Genomic DNA, 21,092 nt, shown 5'->3' with positions numbered 1-21,092 from the left:
AAATATAAAACAAAATAATCTAAATCTTGAATTGCCCTAATTAAAAATGAATATGAATTTGTAATAAGTCATACATTAAAACAAGATATACTATAATGCATTGTAATGAGTAATTCTTTGTATTTTTTTATATGTATTGTGCCTCTAACATCCAATTTTTCGTAAAATAAATAAAGATTTTTATTTAAAAAATTAATAAAGTTTTTAGAAATTAAATATATAAGAGAAAATGGTTTTTTTTAATTAAATAAAAGTTTAATATTATTAGAAAATAAATAGAGTAAAATGATGTTTTAGAAAATAAAGAGATGCTTTAATTGATTATTTATTTAATGGAAGAGTAAAATAGAATTATTTTTTATAAAACAAAAAAATAAAGTAAATAAAAGACTCAGAATATCCTATCTATAAATAGAGTAAAATGATGTTTATATATGTGACACTCTCTACTCCAATATACATATTTATATAATAAAATATATGAAAATATAGAATTACATAAAATGGGATTTTCTTCAATGAACATAAAAGAATTCACGTGGGTAAAAGGTTTACATTCACTTCATTATTACAAATAAAACTTGTTAGAAATATTTTCGGCTCAAAACATCATGCATTTAAAATTAAAGCTCATGTCCCAATGTCACATCCTATCAGAGTATCGTGTTCTAATGTTCTCTAGCATGAGGTTCTCCATAGCCATCAACCTAACCATCTGTTCTCACGAACACAAAGTTCGAAATCATCACAAGATCCAAACACAAACAACACACAAGAAATGAGTTATCACATTCCTAACTAAAATATAAACAAATACATAAGCAAAATACATTATAAAAATATTTATCACATAGCTCAACTTAATACAATCCACGTCACTCACCACTTTATCATTTAAAACTTATTTTTCAATCACCAATCACATTACACATATATCACATACTCGATTCAAGATGTAACAATGCTTACCCATTTCATAATAAACAATTCACAGGCATTATACAACAATTATACTAAGACTCAAGCCTATATGCAATGTGGTACCATGTCAGTGGAAAAAAAACACTAAGGCGCTTAGAAGTACATAACAAGACACGTCACACAAAGGCTATGTTAGGTCACTCTCACTAAGTAAAATCTAAATGTGACCAGTCAAGGTCACTCTGTTTTGCGAGAATGTTCCAACCATATGGGATCAACATAGACTTAAAGGAGCACTCAAACCGAATGTATTTACCCCCAAGGCCTAGACTTCAAAGAATCTGTTAGGGCCCCACCTTCCTAATTTAAGTCCAACCCCTAAAAAAAATTTTGCATTCAGACACTGCTTATGAATTATATAATACACACGACATCACACTTGTTTTCAAACATATTTAACACATTGCACTACAATTTAACACCCCAGGTTCCTAACTTGGAATCATACACTTTTCTTTTAACACCTCGCACATTGTGCTACAATTTAACACCTCAGGTTCCTAACTTGGAACCCTACACTTTCGTTTTAACACCTCGCGCATAAACACTTTTCTCAAGGTAAATACCAGTCAGGTTATTGTATAATTCACAACTCACTACACAAGTAATTGTCCCATCAAGTATTAATCACACACTTATTCACAACCATATCTCATGTCCATAATTTAACATCTCACAATGTCACAATCAATCATCACATGTTTACGTGTATCTTGTAAATTAACTCATGTTCAACTTTGTACTTATACTTAATCTCAATAACAATGTTATAATCTCAAAGCAACATGTTATCTTGCAATTCATCACATATTCAATTTATCACTTATACACAATTTCAATTAGAATTTCATGATCTCAATATAATAATTTATCATGCTAATCTAGTAAATTTTATCCAAAACATAAACAAATTATACAAAATAATCATACAGGAAGAATTATAATACAATAAATATCTCAAAATAAACTTCAATTTGATTTTCTAAGGACCCCTACACATGTTCATCTTAACCTCTGTTTGTTTTGTTAGGGTTTCCAAGCATTAGAGAGAAGGAGAAGAGATTGGAGCCTCTAGTTCACTATCTGCATGCGATGATAATTTATCTCTCCATAGACATTATTTTCCAAATCTCAACGGTGGAGATGTGCAAAAATTTATTTCAAACCTAATGTCCCAATTTCACAATGATCCAACAGTTGACGAGTCCAGGATCATAGTTTTACTAGGATAGGTTTGGGTGTATGAGGGAAAAACAAAGAATTATGTGTGAGGGACATTCCCCTTACCACAAGCATTATTTCAAAAATTCTAATGGTGGGTATGTGTGAAAATAAGTTTCAAACCTGGTTTTCAAATTTTATGATAATCCAACGATTAAGGAGTTTAAGATTGTCATTTTACTGAGATAGGTTTGGGTGTATGCGGGATAAAGAGAGAATTTTGGAAGAGAAAGTAGGGAAAATGAAATTGAGAGGAAGAGAAAGCATAGAAACGTATCACAAATGTGAAAACTGACCTAATATGTCTGTATTTATTACTAGAGTACTCAGGGCCAATTATTTACTCTATTTTCTTTATTTTATCATTTTATAAAAAAAACTTTATTTTACTCCCTGTCAAATAAATAAATAAAATATTTTTTTAAGGTCATATATTTATTTTATTTACCTTAAAACTATTATTTTAATTAATAAAATTATTTCTCTTTATTTATTTAATTACAAAAATCTCATCATTTTCCTAAAACTCTATTTATTTTTAAATCCTTTTAAATTTATTTTACGAAAAATGGGGCATTACAATATATATAATACTATTTGTATATTATAAAATTTGTGATTGAGATTGAATATAAGTGGCAAGTTGAGCATGCGTTAATTTGTGAGATACACATAAACATGTAATGGCGGATTGTGACGTTGTGAGATGTTAAAATTGTGGACATGAAATTTGGTTGTAAATAAGTGTGTGGTTAATATTTGATGTGATATTACTTGTGTTGTGAGTTGTGAATTATACAATAATCTGATTGGTGTTTACCATGTTTATGCGCGAGGTGTTAAAAGGAAAGTGTAGGGTTCCAAGTTAGGAACTTGAGGTGTTAAATTATAGCGCAATGTGTTAAACGTGTTTGAAAACAAGTGTGAGATTGTGAATATTATATAATTCATGAGCTGTGAGATGTTAAATTGTGGACATGGGATATGATTGTAAATAAGTGTGTGGTTAATATTTGATGTGATATTACTTGTGTTGTGAGTTGTGAATTATACAATAATCCGACTAGTGTTTACCTTAAAAAAAAAGGTTTATGCGCGAGGTGTTAAAAGGAAAGTGTAAAGTTTCAAGTTAGGAACCTGAGGTGTTAAATTGTAGTGCAATTGTGAGGTGTTAAAAGGAAAGCGTAGGGTTCTAAGTTAGGAACCTAAGGTGTTAAATTATAGCACATTGCGCTAAATGTGTTTGAAAATAAGTGTGAGGTCGTGGATATTGTATAATTCATAAGCAGTGTCTGCATGCAAAAGTTGTTTTAGGAGTTGGACATGAATCAGGAAGGTGAGACCCTAACGGATTCTTCAGAGTCTAGGTCTTGATGGTAAATACACACGGTTTGAGTACTCCTTTAAGCCTATGTTAATCCCATATGGTTGGAACATTCTTGCAAAATAGAGAGACTCTAACTAATCACCTTATGATTTCACTTAGTGAGAGTGACCTGATATATCCATTGTGTGGTGTGTCTTGTTATGTACTCCTAGGCACCCTAGTGTTGTTTTTCACTGACATGTACTACATTACATATAGGATTGAGTCTTAATGTATTTGTTGCAAAACATATATGTAATGATCATTGTGACTTACTACGTGATGGTGGATAATGAATTGTGTGAGTATGAAATGTTTAGTTGTACTTGAGATGTGTTGTTCTAAACACGTAATTAATGTGAAGGTGTGAAATGTGATTTTGTGATTAAATCCTTAGGACAAGTGATGTTATGCAATGAGTGGTAAAATAATGCGAATTGTGTTAAGTTGAGCTTGTGATACTTAAACTATATATATGTGCCTTCATTTATCTCTATCTGTTTAGAAATGTGATAACTCACCCCCCATGTGTTTTTTGCATTTGGATCCTATGATGATCTCGAACATAGGAACAGATGGCTAGGTGAATTGCTTTAAGGAACCTTGCGCTGGAAGACGCGGGACACAATGTTCTCATATGATGTGACATTGGGATATGAGTTTCTGTTTTAATTGCATGATGTTTCAAACATGTCATTTTACTTTATTTGATTTTGTTGCTTAACTTGAGTTTTTTTGTGAACTTGAACAACTTTGTTTTGAGGCAGAAATGTTTATGAGAAATTTTTTTTATAACAATAAAACGAATGTGGACCTTTTACTCTCGTGAATTTACTTATGATTTTATTGAATAAAATTGATTTAATTAAATTCTGCGTTTTATATATGTTTTTCTCATTTATATGCATGTTGGGGTAGATGGTGTCATGGTCCTTGTATATATTAAGGTTCCAGTGGATTGAACTTCAACCTTGTATTATATTATGTGGTTTCATCTAACCAGAGTGGGACACTATACTATGACATTACTTGTGCTCCCTTTATATATAGTGAGTTCTTTGCTTATTTAAAAAAAAACTAATGTATAAAGAAAAGTTCTATAAAATAACATGAAGAAGAAGAACATAAGATTATATATATATATAATGCAAAAAAATATCTCCACACTTATCTTGTAACTTCTTTGTTCTCTCTTTTGAACTTTATTTTCAAAGTCTTTAAAAAAAATTTCTAATCTCTTCAGAATTAATCATTTACTCACTGCTTGTTTGTTATCACGGTTCAAATTAAGTATAATCGTAATACCTAAAAAAATAAAAAATAAAGCATATAAGAGTGGATAGTTAATATTAGAGATAAGAATAATTACTCAATATCTAATATAAGAGTGATTACTTAAATTTATTCACACCAACTAAAGAATTTTCTTTCCTAAATCAAATACATATATACCAAAAAATATGTAAAATAGGTGCCAAGAGACCTGCTAATATTAGTAATTTGTTTACTGTTACCTTTGGGGGCAAGTAGGTGCAAATAATTCTACTAACCGAGTATGTTTTTCCTACACGGGTAAGATTAGCGAAGAGACCTGTTAAAGTAGTGAATACAATAGTTAAAAATAAATAACTTAATTTGTGTGACACAAATATTAAATTTATAATATAAGAAATTTGATTTAACTGATTTTTAATCTTTAAGCTTTTTCCGTAAAATATAAAATAAATTCTATTAACGTAAACAGCATCAGAATCCTTCACGTCATTCTTTTTGGCTTTCATGCTTCAGATGAAGATAAACTTAAAGAATTTTGTGGGTAACACTTCTTTACAATTTCCTTCTATAGAGAAAAAAACATTTCCTTCTCCTATTTTATAGCATATTGACGTTAGTAAAAGTAGCAATCTGTATATATGCATGTTACCTTGTGTGGAGAAGCGCAGCAAGGGACATGTGACCGTGTACGTACTGTGGGGATAAAGAGCAACCACAGCCAATCCTCTGTGTCCAGGCTGCAAAACCTCGTCATAAGACTCCTTCAGCAAATCAAGAGAAACCATAACCTGAGAACCTAAAGCAGCAGAGGCTAACCAATTAATTAACCGACTAATCTCCCCAAAAAGGAACATGGAAGGAAACTCCTGAATCCTTATCCAAGAATCGGTACCCAATACGAGAACCTTCACTTGATTTTCATAATCACTAGAACCACCACATCATATTTAGTATGGTGAACATGGATTTACTTTGAAAGTATTTTGATGCTCTTCATTAAAATTTGGAAAATCATGGGAAATAAAAATAAAGGAAGTATAATAAGCCCTCCCACAGAGATGAAGTACTACATTCATTAAGCATATGATATATGTTACTTATTGATGCATTCATATGAGTATATAATTGAGGTAAAATTATTAAACAGTTCCACACCCCAAGGATTAACTCTTCTAAAGTACACCATACAACATACACATCAGTTACTGTGATAACTGTGGCAATTGATTCAGCTTTGATCATTCAAGTATCACCACCTGAAATTCGAGAAGCCGAGTAGCTTTGTAGTTTTGGAATTTTGAAATACATAGCAAAATGGAAGAAAATGAAATTGTAACTACACAAGCAATCGATCAGGTGAGAGCCGAATCCAGCAGCATATGCAATTATGCATCTACAAATCTCAATTTTATTATTTTGTTATGTTTGAAAAGCAAAACTAATATGTATGAAATAATTCGGAAAATTATAAAAGACAAAAAGAGTATTATTATAAACGAAACTGCTATTAAAATTTGACAGAAGCAGCAGGGTGACGCTGTTAGAAGAGCACGACTTAAAAACATAACCATAAAACAAAACCATAACCTGAAAAGAGAGAAGTAGAGAAGAGAAACAAAACAATTTTCGTTTTTACTGCATAATCTTACTGTTCTCCATACTTTGATTCATATTTAAGTGAAAGTACATGCGGAATTACAGCCCAACATTATACTCATACATGCTATCAGCAAAAGACATGTGCCCACTATCATTTGGAGTACAAATCTGTCCAAAATCAGACCAAATCTATATCTACTTAACTGAACATTATCACTTACACAAGCAAACATAACTACATCAGCCAAAATGTATATTAGAAAAGTTTTACATGTCAATAATTTAACAACACATCTAGTTTGTTCTCTAGTAATAATATATATGCCGAGAAATAAGTCATTTTCCATTTATCTTACCTACAAGAAAGGCTTTTCTGATTGACATCCATCATATTCATTCTTTCCTTTGGTGATTCTACTAAACAAGCAAGTCCAATACTAAAGAGTAAAACTAAGCACTTTCCAACACTTGGAATAGGATTCTTACTGTTTTCCTCTTCTATTGTTGCTTTTCCTTGTTTTGGTACAAGTGATGGGTCCAAAGTAAAAGACGATCAGGAAATGAATTTTCCACAAAGTGATGCATATTTTGACCATCTTCAAAGATTTCACTAGTGGGTCTTCTTCCCGTAAGCAACTCCAACATAAGAATCATGAAACTATAAACATTGTCATTCATAGACACCTCAGAACCCACTCCATACGGTACGAAAGTGAAAAACTTTGGCAGGGTACAAAAGTAAATATTTAAATAGTCAACTTATGGTTATTACTTTTTGTTTTTTTTTTGCTTTTATTTTTTGTATTTTTATGTTACTTTTCCAATTTTATCCTTTTCTTTTCTCTTTCTCTCCTCCCCTCTACTTCTTCATGGTACTTCTTCTCCCATCTCCAAACAAGTACAACCATACAATTAAAAATTAAATATTTTGAGACTAAACCCAATGTTCTTTCTGGTAAAATGGATGCATTCCGTTTATCACATCTATTTATGCTCAACACCAACTTCCTCAATCCCTCTTTTCTTTGCACCCTTCGTTCCCTCTCCACAAATCCCCACAGCAGTTGGTTCAAGGTGGCAGCCGCCGTCGGCAAACAAAAGAACAACAACAACAAGACCTTCGATGCGACGGCATTCGAGGTGGAGAGTTGGCCCATGGAGGCTTGGCAAGCCATGGCGGAGGCTACCGACCCCAAGGCCTGGATCAAAGAAGAAGAAAGTAGAAGAAAGGGGTAATTAAGGAAAGATAAGCATAAAAAGAGAAAAAAGAAAAGCAAAAATGTAAAAAAAAGTTGAGCTAGATGAAAATTAAAAAGAATCAAACAATAAATGTTTGCTTTCAGTTATTCACTTTCGTACGGTAGAATCCGTCATCCATACTCAAACAAAGCAAAAATTGTCAATACTTTGTTCTTAGTAAATATCAAGTTTTCATTAAAAGAAAGGGGAATGAATTCAAAGACATACTTATTCAAGAGTTTAGCATAGCCAATAAACTGTCAATACACAATACTAATAAATAACAAGTTGACACCAAAAAATATGAGAACTCAATTAAACACTAATGATTCAAAACTTATGAACATACCTTGAGGAGCATAGCCAACAATCCCTTTATTCCAAGTGTACTTGTTTGCTTAGAAGTGGACCCATTGATGGTTGAGAGAAGTCTTGCTATGGCAAAATCACTCACATGAGCAGTCATGTCATCATCAAGAAGGACATTGCATGATTTTAAATCACAATGAATGATTGATTGCTCACATTCATGATGAAGATAGTGTAATGCAGAAGAAACATCAATCATGATATTTAATCTTCAATCAAGGTTCAATGTTCTCAGTTGCTCTGCACTTAGTGTCATAGGATGCAACCATTGCTCTAAGCTTCCATTTTTCATGCACTCAAAAATTAGAGCTTTAAATTGTTGACCTTTGTAATCTATGTTGGAACAACATGTCAAAATCTGAACAAGATTTCGATGTTTAATATTTTTAAGTGCATCACATTCAGCAATGAAACTCTTGTGAGTTCCTTTTTATTCTAAGGTTTAGGACCTTTATGGCAACAACTTTGTCTTCTAACTCGAAAGTTCCTTTATAGACAGAGCTAAAATTGCCAGACCCTATCAAGTTTGAATTTGAGAACCCATCAGTTCCGTTGTGTAGGCTCTGGTATGAAACTTTAGACATTTGGTTTATTGTTGGTGAATCCAAAGATGGTTTTTTACTACTTTGCCTCATCCATAAGATAGTTAGCATAATTGATAATATGTGTTGGTTATTTAGAAAGATGTATAGGGTTGTAGAAAGAACAAAAGAAAGATATTGAACTGTAGAAGACTGTATTTTTATTGAATAGCATAATGTGCATTTATGCAACAATAAGAAAACCAAAATCCCATAAAATCTGTTATTGATTGGCAAAATAGATGCAAAAAAAAAGAGAATCAAATATTCTAATTCTAGCAAATTATTTGACTCTTTATTTCCTACAAATTAGGAAACTTAAAAAGGTGATTTGGCAGCTTCACAGGTCATTGCAATCAACATTCCTCCTTGACACTGAAGCTGCATATTCCAAGTCTTTTCCTCAAGAACTCAAAATCTGTTTTTAGGAAGCGCCTTTGTTAGAATGTCAGCATTCTGATATTCTGTTCTACAATGAACACACTAATACAAAATATACATTTAATATCGTTACCTTAACATCGGTTTTTGATAAAACCGATGTTAACAAAAATGCGGTAGCAAAATTGTAAATAATGTGACTTCATTAACATTGGTTTTCTGAAAAATCGATGTTAAAATGACTGAGTTAACATTGGTTTTTACTAAAAATCGATATTAACTATGTGATGCTAATGTTAATAAATGATACGTTAACATCACTTAGTTAACATTGGTTTTTAGTAAAAATTGATGTTAAAACCTACATTTAAAAATATTTGAAGTGCCTCTACGAGCTATATTTTCTCTCGCACGCACTCTTCCTCGCATTCTTGTCTGCTCGCCTCCTTGCCGTCTCTCCTCCTCGTGCCTCCTCATGCCTCTTCACCTCTCTGTCGCGTTTGCTCTGTTAGCAGGTAAGTTCGTCAACACATCCTCTTCCTTGCGCCTCATCTTCCTCACATTCCAACATTCTGTTGTCACCACCTTAGTCGTGTTTTATCTTCTCCATACCTCGCGACAAATAAGTCTTATTTGGTTTTGAGAAGACGAAGCGCGGGTAAGGCGGTGACGACATCACAATGTGTTTGCTTTATGTCTGAAAATGTGTTCTCTAAAATTGATAATGGTGTAAATGTTAGTGTTATTGTTATTGTGATTCTCTAATGAAGTTTGTATTCGTAAGCTATGGTAGTATTGTTGTTTGTTTTTTATTTTTGCTTGATTTGTGGTTATTACCATGGAAGTTAAATTACACATGTGTTTTTAAGCTATGGTAGTGCATCCTGTTGTATATAGTTGTGGCCTTCTGGGTCATGTATATGGTAGTAGCTTCATGTACACACTGCTAGAAAATAGGCTTTGGTTGCACAGTTTTGTTTTTGGTTTGCATGGTTTTGTATGTATGTGCTTGTTAATGGGACTTTGTGCTAGTGTGAGAATTTTGTCACAACCTTAGGCACCCAAAATAGGAATATCATATTGGTATCTCAAATGTATCATGCATATTAATGTCATTTTATATTGTAAATGGAGTTTAGAAACCATGGATGAACATCAACAAAACTGGAAGGAAATGGCTAACATAATGATGAAGATTAACAAAGAATCAGATGAAATGTTCAACATTGTTCATGTTATTGATCAGGTTAGAAATTATTTCAAGACTATTCTAAAATAAACATGACTTGATATATAACATTACTTTTGCTTATATTAATTTGTTTGTTAAATGTAGCTTTACGATGAAGTGAGTAGGTCATTTGCTATAAGATGGAAAGATGAACTAGACCCTATGTGACATCTGCTACACTCTAGTGGCAACATGCACTCTATCACATATAACTAAGATTTGGTGAGCCCAACTCTACTTGCTGGATGGACGAAACTTAGAGAGTTCTATGGGCTCACTGGAAATCATCAGGTCAACTTGACCCACTACGGACAGAGTGTTTTCCTTCTCACCATCTTCAAAAGCAACTCTGAACCAAAAGTTTTTCCTAAATGACACTCCTTGTACTACCAAGTTCCTAACTCAATCACTTTTAAAGTCCTACTCACTAAGTACAAAGTGACTTGCAGCAATTTGATGAGTAATTAAGCACTCCTCTCTGTATGTCAAATTCTTTTGCATTTCAGGATGTGTCGAGTACCATATACTCATTTATGAAAGCTGCAAGATTCACTCATCTGAACTTGGAAGGGATGGAGTGTAGAATAGTTTATAATCATCATAGAAAGACCGCAAAAATTGGAAATGGATGGAGGATTTTTCCACAAACACATAATTTGCTTCCTCGAACTCAAATTATATTTGAGTTCCTAGATGCAACTTTTAACTTTGTTTTATTCTGCCTTTGTTTGTAACTAAAGTACATTACTACTCTAATATATTATCAATTTGTAAATTTTTGTTTATAATATGTTATTTTGTTTAGAAATGTTTATAACTACCCTTGGTGCATGATATATTGATATACTTTGTTTATAACTTTTGGTGCATGGTTGATTTATGCGTTTTTATACAACTTTAGACGATAAGTTGTGATCTGAATTAATTACTACAGATTGCTAATTAAAAAACAAATATGGTATTTAAAATTAAATCATAAAACAACATCGATTTTTAGGAAAATCGACGTTATTTTCTTCTTACCAACATCAATTTTTAGGAAAATCGATGTTGTTGTTTACTGACAACATTGATTTTTCAAAAAACCAATGTTGGTAAGAATAAAACGACATTGGTTATTCAAAAAACCGATGTTGTTTTTTGCTACAATGACATCATTTTTTAAACAACTGATGTTAATGTTGATAAATTAACGTTGGTAGTTTCAACATCAGTTAATAACCAATGTTGAAAGTTCTTAATAACCGATGTTAAAAGCGTATTTTCTAGTAGTGACAAGTTGCACTCCTCCATCCTTCTGAACTTCTCTTAGAAAGAAAAACTTGATCTTGAAGTGTTTTGTTTTGCCATGGAACATTGGATCATATGCAATTGAAATTACAATTTGGTTGTCAAAAAATATCTGTGTGCTTTCTGTTGGTTCTGTGTGCAAGTCTATCATGAGCTTTCTTATCCAAAGAGCTTGGTTTACCACAACAGCAACATCTATATACTCTGTTTATGCTGTTGATTGAGCTATAACTTCTTGTTTTTTAAAACAACATGAAAACATACCAGAACCTAAAGTAAAGCAATAACCTGAAGTGCTCCTCATATCATCAACACATCCTGCCCAATCACTATCATAATAACCAAGAGGATTGAAACTTTTAACTTGACTGAATCTTATTCCATAATCAATTGTGCCTTTAACATATCTAAGGATTTTTTTTGCAGCTTGAAAGTGAATTTTACTAGCACAGTGCATGTACCTTGATAGTAAACTCACAACATACATAATATCTGGCCTGGTTGTTGTCAAATACATCAAACACCCTATTAAGCTTTTGTACAACCTTTCATCAACCCTTTCAGCTTCATCTTCTTTGCAAAAAATTTCCTTTTGATTCATTGGAGTTGCAGTTGGTTTGCACTCTTCCATGTTGAACTTCCTAAGGACTTTTTTCGCATATTTTTGTCGATACACAAATATCTCATTATGCTTTTGTTGCACCTGCATACTAAGAAAGAATGTCATCTTTCCAAGGTCTGTTATTTCAAAGGCATCTTTTATTCTTTCTTTGAACTTACCAATAAGCTCATTATGACTTCCTAGATCATCAACATAAAGAGATACCATAAGTATGCCATTATCAACTTTTTTAACATAAAGGGTAAATTCACTTGGACTTTTTACAAAGCCTAAGTTCACTAAGTGTGCATCAATTTTGCTACAAAGGTAAAGTCAAATGAAATAGCTTTTAAAGTGTTTTCCTATTGATATAAATAATTATCCAAAAATGAAACAGCTTTTGTTAAATATAAAGCTATCTTTTGATGGAAAATTATAACTTTCCAATTTGACAATTAGGTGTTATATAAAGATATCTCTCAGTTTTCCCCGTCAAATTTAACTTATTTAGAGTCAAATTACCAGTTTGACCTTTCTCAATGAATCAATTAGTCAAACAATTAATTGAAATGATATGTCAAATCCTATCTCTAATTACGCTGAATCTCATAAGGTTCATGAATATTCTAAAAGATAAAAAAATAAAAAGATGTTGAAAATATCATAAACATCGAAAGTTGTCAATACGGTGAACCACTTTATATACGCTTTCAATCTTCAAGATCATTTTACATAACTTAATAAACAAACTCTTAAATAAGTGTAATCCAGATACTATTTGCACCATGGAAGCATTTGAAGAATGAACAGATCGTTGCATTTTTTTTTGTAATTGAAAAGATCCTATGTCTATGTAATAGAAAAAGGCGTGTTTATCATTAGATTAGTCGGGTACATGCATATGCCATGTGACTTGATACATTAATTCCTTTTATCAGTACTTGATACATTAAAGTTAACATTATTTTAGTATAAGATTCATTTTACACCATTTATAAACATTGAAGATTAATTTGCACATATTTAGATTTGGGGATCGATTTAAACATGGCCCAAATTTTAAAAGTTTAATTACATTTTCCCTTTCAAAATAGTCCTTCCTTGATGGCAATCACATTAAACATGGAAAATAAATGGAAATTTCATTTCATTATCATGTCCAGTAAAACCATTCCAACAAACCAAATGCTTGGACAAAATCAGTAGATGTTTTCTTTGGCGAGAAACTACAAATGAGAGGAGGGTGGGAGTCCATTTGCCAACTGAAGTTGAGTGGTGTCCACTAAAACCATTCCAACAACAGTAATGACTTTTAGAACATCTTTAATGCAATTGCATAAGTGACTCACACCAGCACTTCAAACATGATTGCAGATCCTCTAAAGTGAATTGGTGTAGTATTTGGTAAAGTTAAAAGATTATTGATCCTTATAATACTTAAACAATAGAACCTACTACACTTGATTCATTTGATTTTCCTTATATACATCCATATTATTTCCATTCCATTTGAGTAAAATAGAACTCTAATTATGAAAAAAAAAATGAGTATAACTCTAACTTCATCTCAATTTTGTATAAAATAGATGGAATGTGAATATTTTGATATATCTAACTATCGTTGTTTGGAGGCAAAGCACATAAAAGATGTTGTTACAATATTTCATGGTTTACGAACTCCTACTCTTGTTATATATATTTACGAGTTCCTGCTCTGGGTGTTCGTAAGTACATTGATTGTGTATTCAAACGACATTAATTAGTTTTAATAAAATATTTACAAATAATTATTAAAATAATAAAATTAGAACATAAAATACATATTTTTTATATTTAAATTTATATTATTATATTAAGAAAACCTATTTCACCTCAAATATCTTTTAAATTTAAAAATTTTCATTTGTATTTTCCTCAAATACAATAAATTTAAAATACTCAATTTTCTTTAGTTTTTTTCTTTAAAAAAATAGAAAGATTAAAAAAATTTAATATTTTCCATTCTTATAATATAAATTAATTATATTATAACAATTGAGATAAATTTTGGAGTTCTATTTTTTTCTATTAATTAGAGTTTTGTTTCGCTTAAATGAAATGAAAATAATATGGGTGTATGTAAAGAATTGATCAAGTGTAGTAGGTTCTATTTTAGATATTCTTACTTTACCAAATATTACATCATTCTACTTTAGAGAATCTAGACAATTCAAACAAATACAAAAGTGGACATGTGTAACACAACTATGAACCTATTTAAATAAGTTTATCTATAAATATTTCTAAGAGAAAAAAGAAAAAAAAAATTGCTATAAGTTTAAATTAATTTATGCATAAATTAAAATCATCTTTTAAATAAATTATCAGAGAGAAATTTTACAAATTAATTTATGCGAAAGTTTAACGGGAAAAAAATTATTTCATATTTTTTTAAATTTTTTTTCACCTTTTTGAAAGAAATTTGTCCAAAAAAACTATGTAAACCACTACTCCTGAGGAGCTTAACAATTTTTCCTTTAATAGTAACTAAGTTCATTTACTTTAAACTATTGCAGTTTTAGATTAGTCAAGTACATGTCATGTGAGTTTATTCATTAAATTTAACAATTTTTGCAGTAAAAGATTCAGATTCATTTTACACTGTTAATAAACATTAAAGATTAATGTGCACATATGTAGATTTGGGGAGCATGGTTCAAATACTAAAAGTTTAATTACATTTTCCCTTTCAAAATAGTCCTTCCTTGATATTGATGGCAATCAAATCAAACATGGAAAATAAATGGCAATTTCATTTCATTATCATGTCCAGTAAAACCATTCCAACAAACCAAATGCAACTGTAATGACTTTTACAACATCTTTAATTCAAGTGCGTAGGTGACTCACCAGCACTCAAACATATACTAAAGTGGACATATGTGATACAACTATATAAACCACTGCTCCCGAACTTACTATTTTAACTAAGAGTTTAACATTGTTTCCCTCTAATAGTAACTGAGTCCATTTACTTTAAATTATTATGCAGTTTTTAATCCCCCCTCTCCCTTTCCTCTCTTCGAACTATACATGATTTCCTTACACGGTGCCGACACCCATTTATCATGGGACAAGAATATCACCTGTTGCAGTTATAACATTACATGGGGATTCAACGAAAAGTACCTTGCTCTTCACAAAAACCAGTGCTATGATTTAGGGAATCTGAATATATCCATGAGACCAAGCCTCTTCCCATATTCTATAACTAACCAAGCCACAAAAGATAAGTATGCCAAAAGAAAACAAGCGCGCCTGATGAGAACAGCATTGACTCGCCAAGAAAATATCCATGTTGTGAAAGATTGATGTAGCGAAGATAGAAATAGTTGTAGGAACCTAATAAAGGTTATGGAGATCAATGAAGTTAAGAACCCAGTTACAACTCCAGCTAAAGTTTCCCATCTCCAATGCTTGGTCCTTCCTCTACTCGAAAGCCAGGAAATTGCCATCTCCATGGCCCTGATAGGATATCAATACATGATATAAATAATTGTTTGATAAAAATACAGTATTTATAATTAAACTACACATTTATATTTTATATGATATGCTACTCAGATATAATAAATATGTCAATAGAAAAAATCACTATGAACAATTTATAAATTTAGGTCGGCAATACTTTACTGTCATGGAAGCAATGACAGCACTGGGCACTGGCTCTTTCAGGATGACAAGATTGGGGAGCTATGACCACCTAGGACTATCTCAAATCAAATTCACCACTCATTCGAGACTTGTTTCCCACAAGGTTTGTTTAATGGATAGGATATAATGACTCAGAAAACAAATAGCATATTGCCCAGCTTTCAATAGCACATATTAACGTTGATAGAAATAGCTTTCAATACCTTTCATTGAATACAAAATCAACATCACTGACTTGTAAGGATCAGAAGGGCTTATCATATTTTTCTTCAAAAAGATACGCTTACCATGAGAAATGACTCTATCTCACCACTTCCTATCTAGAAAGATCTAATTCTTTGTTCATAAACCTTTTGAACAAAAATGCCAACTACCAATTTTATACATGGACCAAAAGATTGATTGGGGGAAAAAAGATTCATCGCTGTTTTTTTTTTGGGTATATCAAGGAGTTGTTATCATGAATTGATTGGTTGAACCTATGAATTTGAGTTTTTGATCTAAATCCCCACCAACCTATGCCCAAGTTTATTTTCCATCTTCAAATAAACAAACCTGGTCACACTTTCAAGTGGCCACAAAGAACTACATCAACGGTGTGGGTCTTTTTTGTTTGTCACTTTAAGTGTTTACATTAAAAAACAATGGTAGGACCCAGAGAGTAACTTGGGTGTATGTACAAAAGGGTAAAAGGGGGGTTACCGTAGGAAATCATAGCTAATAGAGAGAGAGAATGCAATATCAATTCCGACGTAACTAACTACTGAGCTGCCACCAAGTAAGATGGGGAGTTTGAGAATTCTGTTATGGAGGCTATACAACACAACAGTGGGATGGTGAGAGGAAGGTGGCAATTAGTTGACTTTCGGGAAATAGTGGGCACTCTCAAATTGCCTACCTAGACCACTTTGTTCTTTCATTTTCTTTAGCATTCAGAACCCGTTATCACCTTGATACAGGCCTAGGATTTGCATTACGGTATACACATTATATTATTTCTTTGGCATCTATCAAAGAACTAACTAAAAGTTGAACAGAGATACAGAGTGTTAAGTCTTGAAAATGTTAAGCCTACAAATGTAAGATTAAGAGTTTTAATTCTACAGTCCCATTTTAATTTAGTAATATAACGTATGATCTTATAGCAAATAGTCAAGTACACAATCAAATTTTTGGTAGGTTATGAAAATAGTAGAGTACTTACATGGTAGAATACTGTCTACTCTTCTCAAGAGTAGACTGCTCGTGGGCATCACAGCCAAAAAGATTATCTTGATGTAAATGAACTTTGGAATTGCCAGATGTGTACCAGCAATCATAACTCTCATTGACCTAACAAAGGAGAAAGAGAAAACAAAAAATGACACAAATATAACTGGTAAAAATTGCAACTTTTATACTGTGACATCATTATGAAATTTACACTCAATCAAAGAGGTTCAGCTTGATAAAATAGTATCAAAGGCCACAAGTTGAGACCCCCACCTTAAATTTATATTGTGTAAACCATGCAGCACCAAAATTAGGCCTGCAATAAAGAGGAAGGGCCTCATTGGGGGCCTCAGCAAATGCAACTTGTGTCTGACCAGAAAAATGATCTTTATATTCCACCTGAAACAGTGTAAACACAAATTATTTACAGCTACCCAAAAGAATTACCTAACTCTCTAGTCATCATAATCATTAAAGGATAGACCACACATGAGCTGTGTGCACACCCATGCACAATGAATTGGTCGTCAAATATGCTAGCATGTTCTATATTTAGATATATGGCACTTGGACAAGAGGAAACTGTGTATGTTTTCTAAAACTAAAGAGATGAGCATGTAGGGCAAGAAAGATCAGAAATGACATTACTTAGTGAGAATTAGTTAATAACTAACACCTAAACACTTAAAAGGACTAACACTAACAGTTAGCCACAGGTTAACAAACCACATAAAACTCTTACCACTGATTACCAGTAAAGTTTTGTGAGGTTCTAGCTCGGAAATACAGCCCAATCCTCTATACATAGTTCTGAATTATTGATGAATGTTGGATGTATCCTTTGACTTTGGAGCATTTTTTATTGATTAATTTTAGAGAGGGTGCAAGGAGCAAATGAGGGAAATGTTTAAGACAGTAAGACATGTGTGCAGCTCTTTAGTATATTCGGATGGAGGGGAACGATTGAATTTCTAAGGGTTTCTCTCTGTCCTTACCAGGTGATCTGACTATGGCTTCTTTAAGGCAATCACCCTTGTTGATATGCAGAGGAACTGGAGAGCTTCACTGCACTAATGAACTTGTTTGTTAACACCATTTTCCTTTTCATAGTCATTGTTAGGGAGAAAAGCTTATTTTCATTCTTATTCTTCTAGCAAATATAATATCTGCTTTTACTAAAAAAGATAATAAAAATGGCAACAAGTTATAATAACCTTGAATACTGAAGCCCAATAGTAATCATAGCGGCAGCGAAATTTGCTTCTTTCAAAATGATGAAACACATCCTTTGCTTTATAATTTAACAATCCAAGTTCACATATCTTAGATGACCTAATATCAACACCTGTAATAAAAATGATAACATACAGTTTAGTGCGAGTAATATAAGCAATAACACCTTCAATTCGACTCAAAACTTCTTAACTTAGAAGTAAACGACTATTATCAATTAAACAAAGATCAAAATGGAAAAAAATAAATCAAATCAATCATTATGGAGTGTATAGACAATTTACATGCTTTTCAAAATTAATTAACATTAATATTAATATACAAATACATTTTTGCTATCATGATAAAAGAAACGATAAAAACTACTTTTCTACTGGACAAACTCAACATGGACTGAATATTATTCAATGATACCAGAATAGAGAGTTTTTGAAGCTATCAAAATTTCAAATTCTAGCAGTTTGGAGACCTCAAAAGTATAAACATTCAGCCATTAACATTCACCGCAACAAAAAATTCAACAGTAAAAACACCTAACATAGTTCCGGGTTTCTTACTAAATAAATACACATCTGTTGTGAGCAAAAATAGTACACTAATTATATGCTTTGTGCAAAGCAGACTAGCATTTCGCAGTTCTCATTACATTTTAGAGATCAATATGACCATTTTGAACTGAAAATTAAGTAATCAAGCAGTGTGAGCAGCTAAAGTAACTAAGTTAAACTTGCCAAATGAAGCACATAATCAACTCCCTCTACTTGATTCTACTTTTCCCTAAGTTGAAATTCCAAAAAGCAAAAAAAAAAAAAAAACGCCAACCGAATTCATTGAGGATGAAACTAACCGGTGGATACAATTTTGCACTGTGAGGGGAGAGAAATGGGGTTGGGGATGGAGAAATCGGCGAACATGAGAACCAGCAAGCCAAGCAGAAAGGGAATCGACAGAAAGAAGAGGAAAGGGAACAAAATAGCGAGAACCCATCGCAGTATGAGAAAAACGACGTCGTTCTTCTTGGGCGCTTCCTGTTCCTGGGACTGCGAGTGAGAATCAGGAGGATCCATGAATCTGAAAAGAGTACTTGGTTGGTTGGTTAGGGTTAGGGCTCGGCGGAATCAAAGTGCTGGTGATGCCGGTCACCGGTGGCCGGAACCATTTAACCGGTGATCGGAGGAAAGGGGTGAGTTCGGTTAGAAACGCACAACGGGAATGAGATATTTGTGGGGTCACAGAAAACGGGGTTTGGTTCTTCACGCGGTCATGGTCAAAGAAACACCACTCTAGACTCTAGAGTTTATTAATCCTTCAATTCAACTCTACTCAACTCATTGTGTCTTTGCCTTCTTTTTTTTTTTTCTTTTTCTTTTTTTTTGGGAGGAGGTGAAATATTTCGGCTGCATGTAATAACAGTTGATTATGTTTCTTTTCTTCTTCGTTTTATGATTATGCAATTTTAAGTCTTTTATAAGACATTATCATCAATTTTAGTTTTTAGTGTTTTTTTATTCTATAATTTTAGTTCAGTTGTAATTTTTTTTATAATTTTTTAACATAAAATAGTTATATCACATGTTCATAATGACGTAATATTATACATGACATAATCATAAAATTTTAGCAATCAAAATTATCAATTTAAATTTGTCTTAATTTTCCATTTATTGTTATTTTATTTGCTTTACTTTTTTGTATTCAATTTTTTAAATTATTAAATTAAAAATTTTCAAATAAGAATAATATCCATAAATAAAAATGATAATAATGATAGGCACAAAAAAAACAGTAAAACAAAACTTTGACAAAATAAAAAATAAATAAAAGAAAGAAGGCACAACATAATGGTGCATCACAACAAAATGGTGTATCAGGAAGAAAAAATAAAACTTTAATAGATATGGTTAGGAGTATGTTAATCAATTCAACTTTACTCGTATCTTTGTAGATGTATGTCTTGAAAACTGTCATGTATTCGTTGGATAGGGTTTTTAGTAAGGCAGTTCCAAAGACACTTTTTGAACTGTGGACGAATAGGACACCTAGTATAAGGCACCTGTATGTTTGGGGTTGTCAAGCAGAAATAAGGATGTATAATCTGCAAAAAAGAAAATTGGATGTAAGAACAATGAGTAGATATTTTATTTGTTATCCAGAAAAGTCAAAGAGGTGTATGTTTTACTGTCCTAATCATAGTATAAGAATTGTCAAAAGTGGAAATGTAAGGTTCATTGAAAATGGTGAAATTAGTGGGAGTATAGTTCCACGAGAAGTGAAAATTAAAGAAGTTAGAGTGCAAATCCCTTTAGTTTGTACCTCTAGCAGTAAGTTGATTGCTCTTTTAGTTATTGTTACAAACAATAATGAAGAAGTCAAAGGTCCTGACTCCCCGGTGCTCACCATCGGGCATCCAGCACACGTTAGTCATACTCAGGGCATCCAAACGTCTACGATACGGGGCTCCCTTGATCCCCGTCATATGAGCCTTACCCGTAAGCCACCTGCAGGCCCGTAGGCTCCCCTCATCATAAGCATCATGAACGACGGATGTATGCACTGTAGGAAAGTACGCGTATATCCAATACTACAAACACATAGTCAACATCAATACAAAAAAAAAGATTCAATGCTACTTCAATTTAAATTATCAGTGATAACACGTACCTAGAGAAGTGTAATATAACCGTCCAGCTGCCGTGTAGAGGCATGCGACACGTCGTTCAGATGGTCATACATGTGGACTAATGTAGCTGCTCCCCAAGCGAACCCCCCTGCCTGGGCCAGGTCCCTGAAAAGCCTCCAGGGGCACGACATGTACATGGG

At 32.4% G+C, this 21,092-nt stretch overlaps 1 protein-coding gene across 1 annotated transcript; it reads right to left on the bottom strand.

Annotated features, from left to right (window-relative positions):
• Nucleotides 1-14,901: 14,901 nt before the first annotated feature.
• Nucleotides 14,902-19,591, bottom strand: LOC114418350. The gene is made up of 5 exons (XM_028383654.1): nucleotides 19,120-19,591; nucleotides 18,254-18,384; nucleotides 17,313-17,438; nucleotides 17,032-17,159; nucleotides 14,902-15,638 (listed from the first exon to the last, which is right to left on the bottom strand). Exons 1-5 carry the CDS (start codon nucleotides 19,337-19,339, stop codon nucleotides 15,326-15,328), a joined length of 918 nt encoding a protein of 305 aa, XP_028239455.1. The 5' UTR covers nucleotides 19,340-19,591; the 3' UTR covers nucleotides 14,902-15,325.
• Between the last annotated feature and the right edge of the window lie 1,501 nt (nucleotides 19,592-21,092).

The sequence above is a fragment of the Glycine soja genome, chromosome 1 (genome assembly GCF_004193775.1).
Source record: "Glycine soja cultivar W05 chromosome 1, ASM419377v2, whole genome shotgun sequence".
NCBI classification, from domain to species: domain Eukaryota; kingdom Viridiplantae; phylum Streptophyta; class Magnoliopsida; order Fabales; family Fabaceae; genus Glycine; species Glycine soja.
The sequence above is the reverse complement of the archived record's forward strand: the minus strand, read 5'-3'. Positions and strand labels throughout refer to the sequence as shown.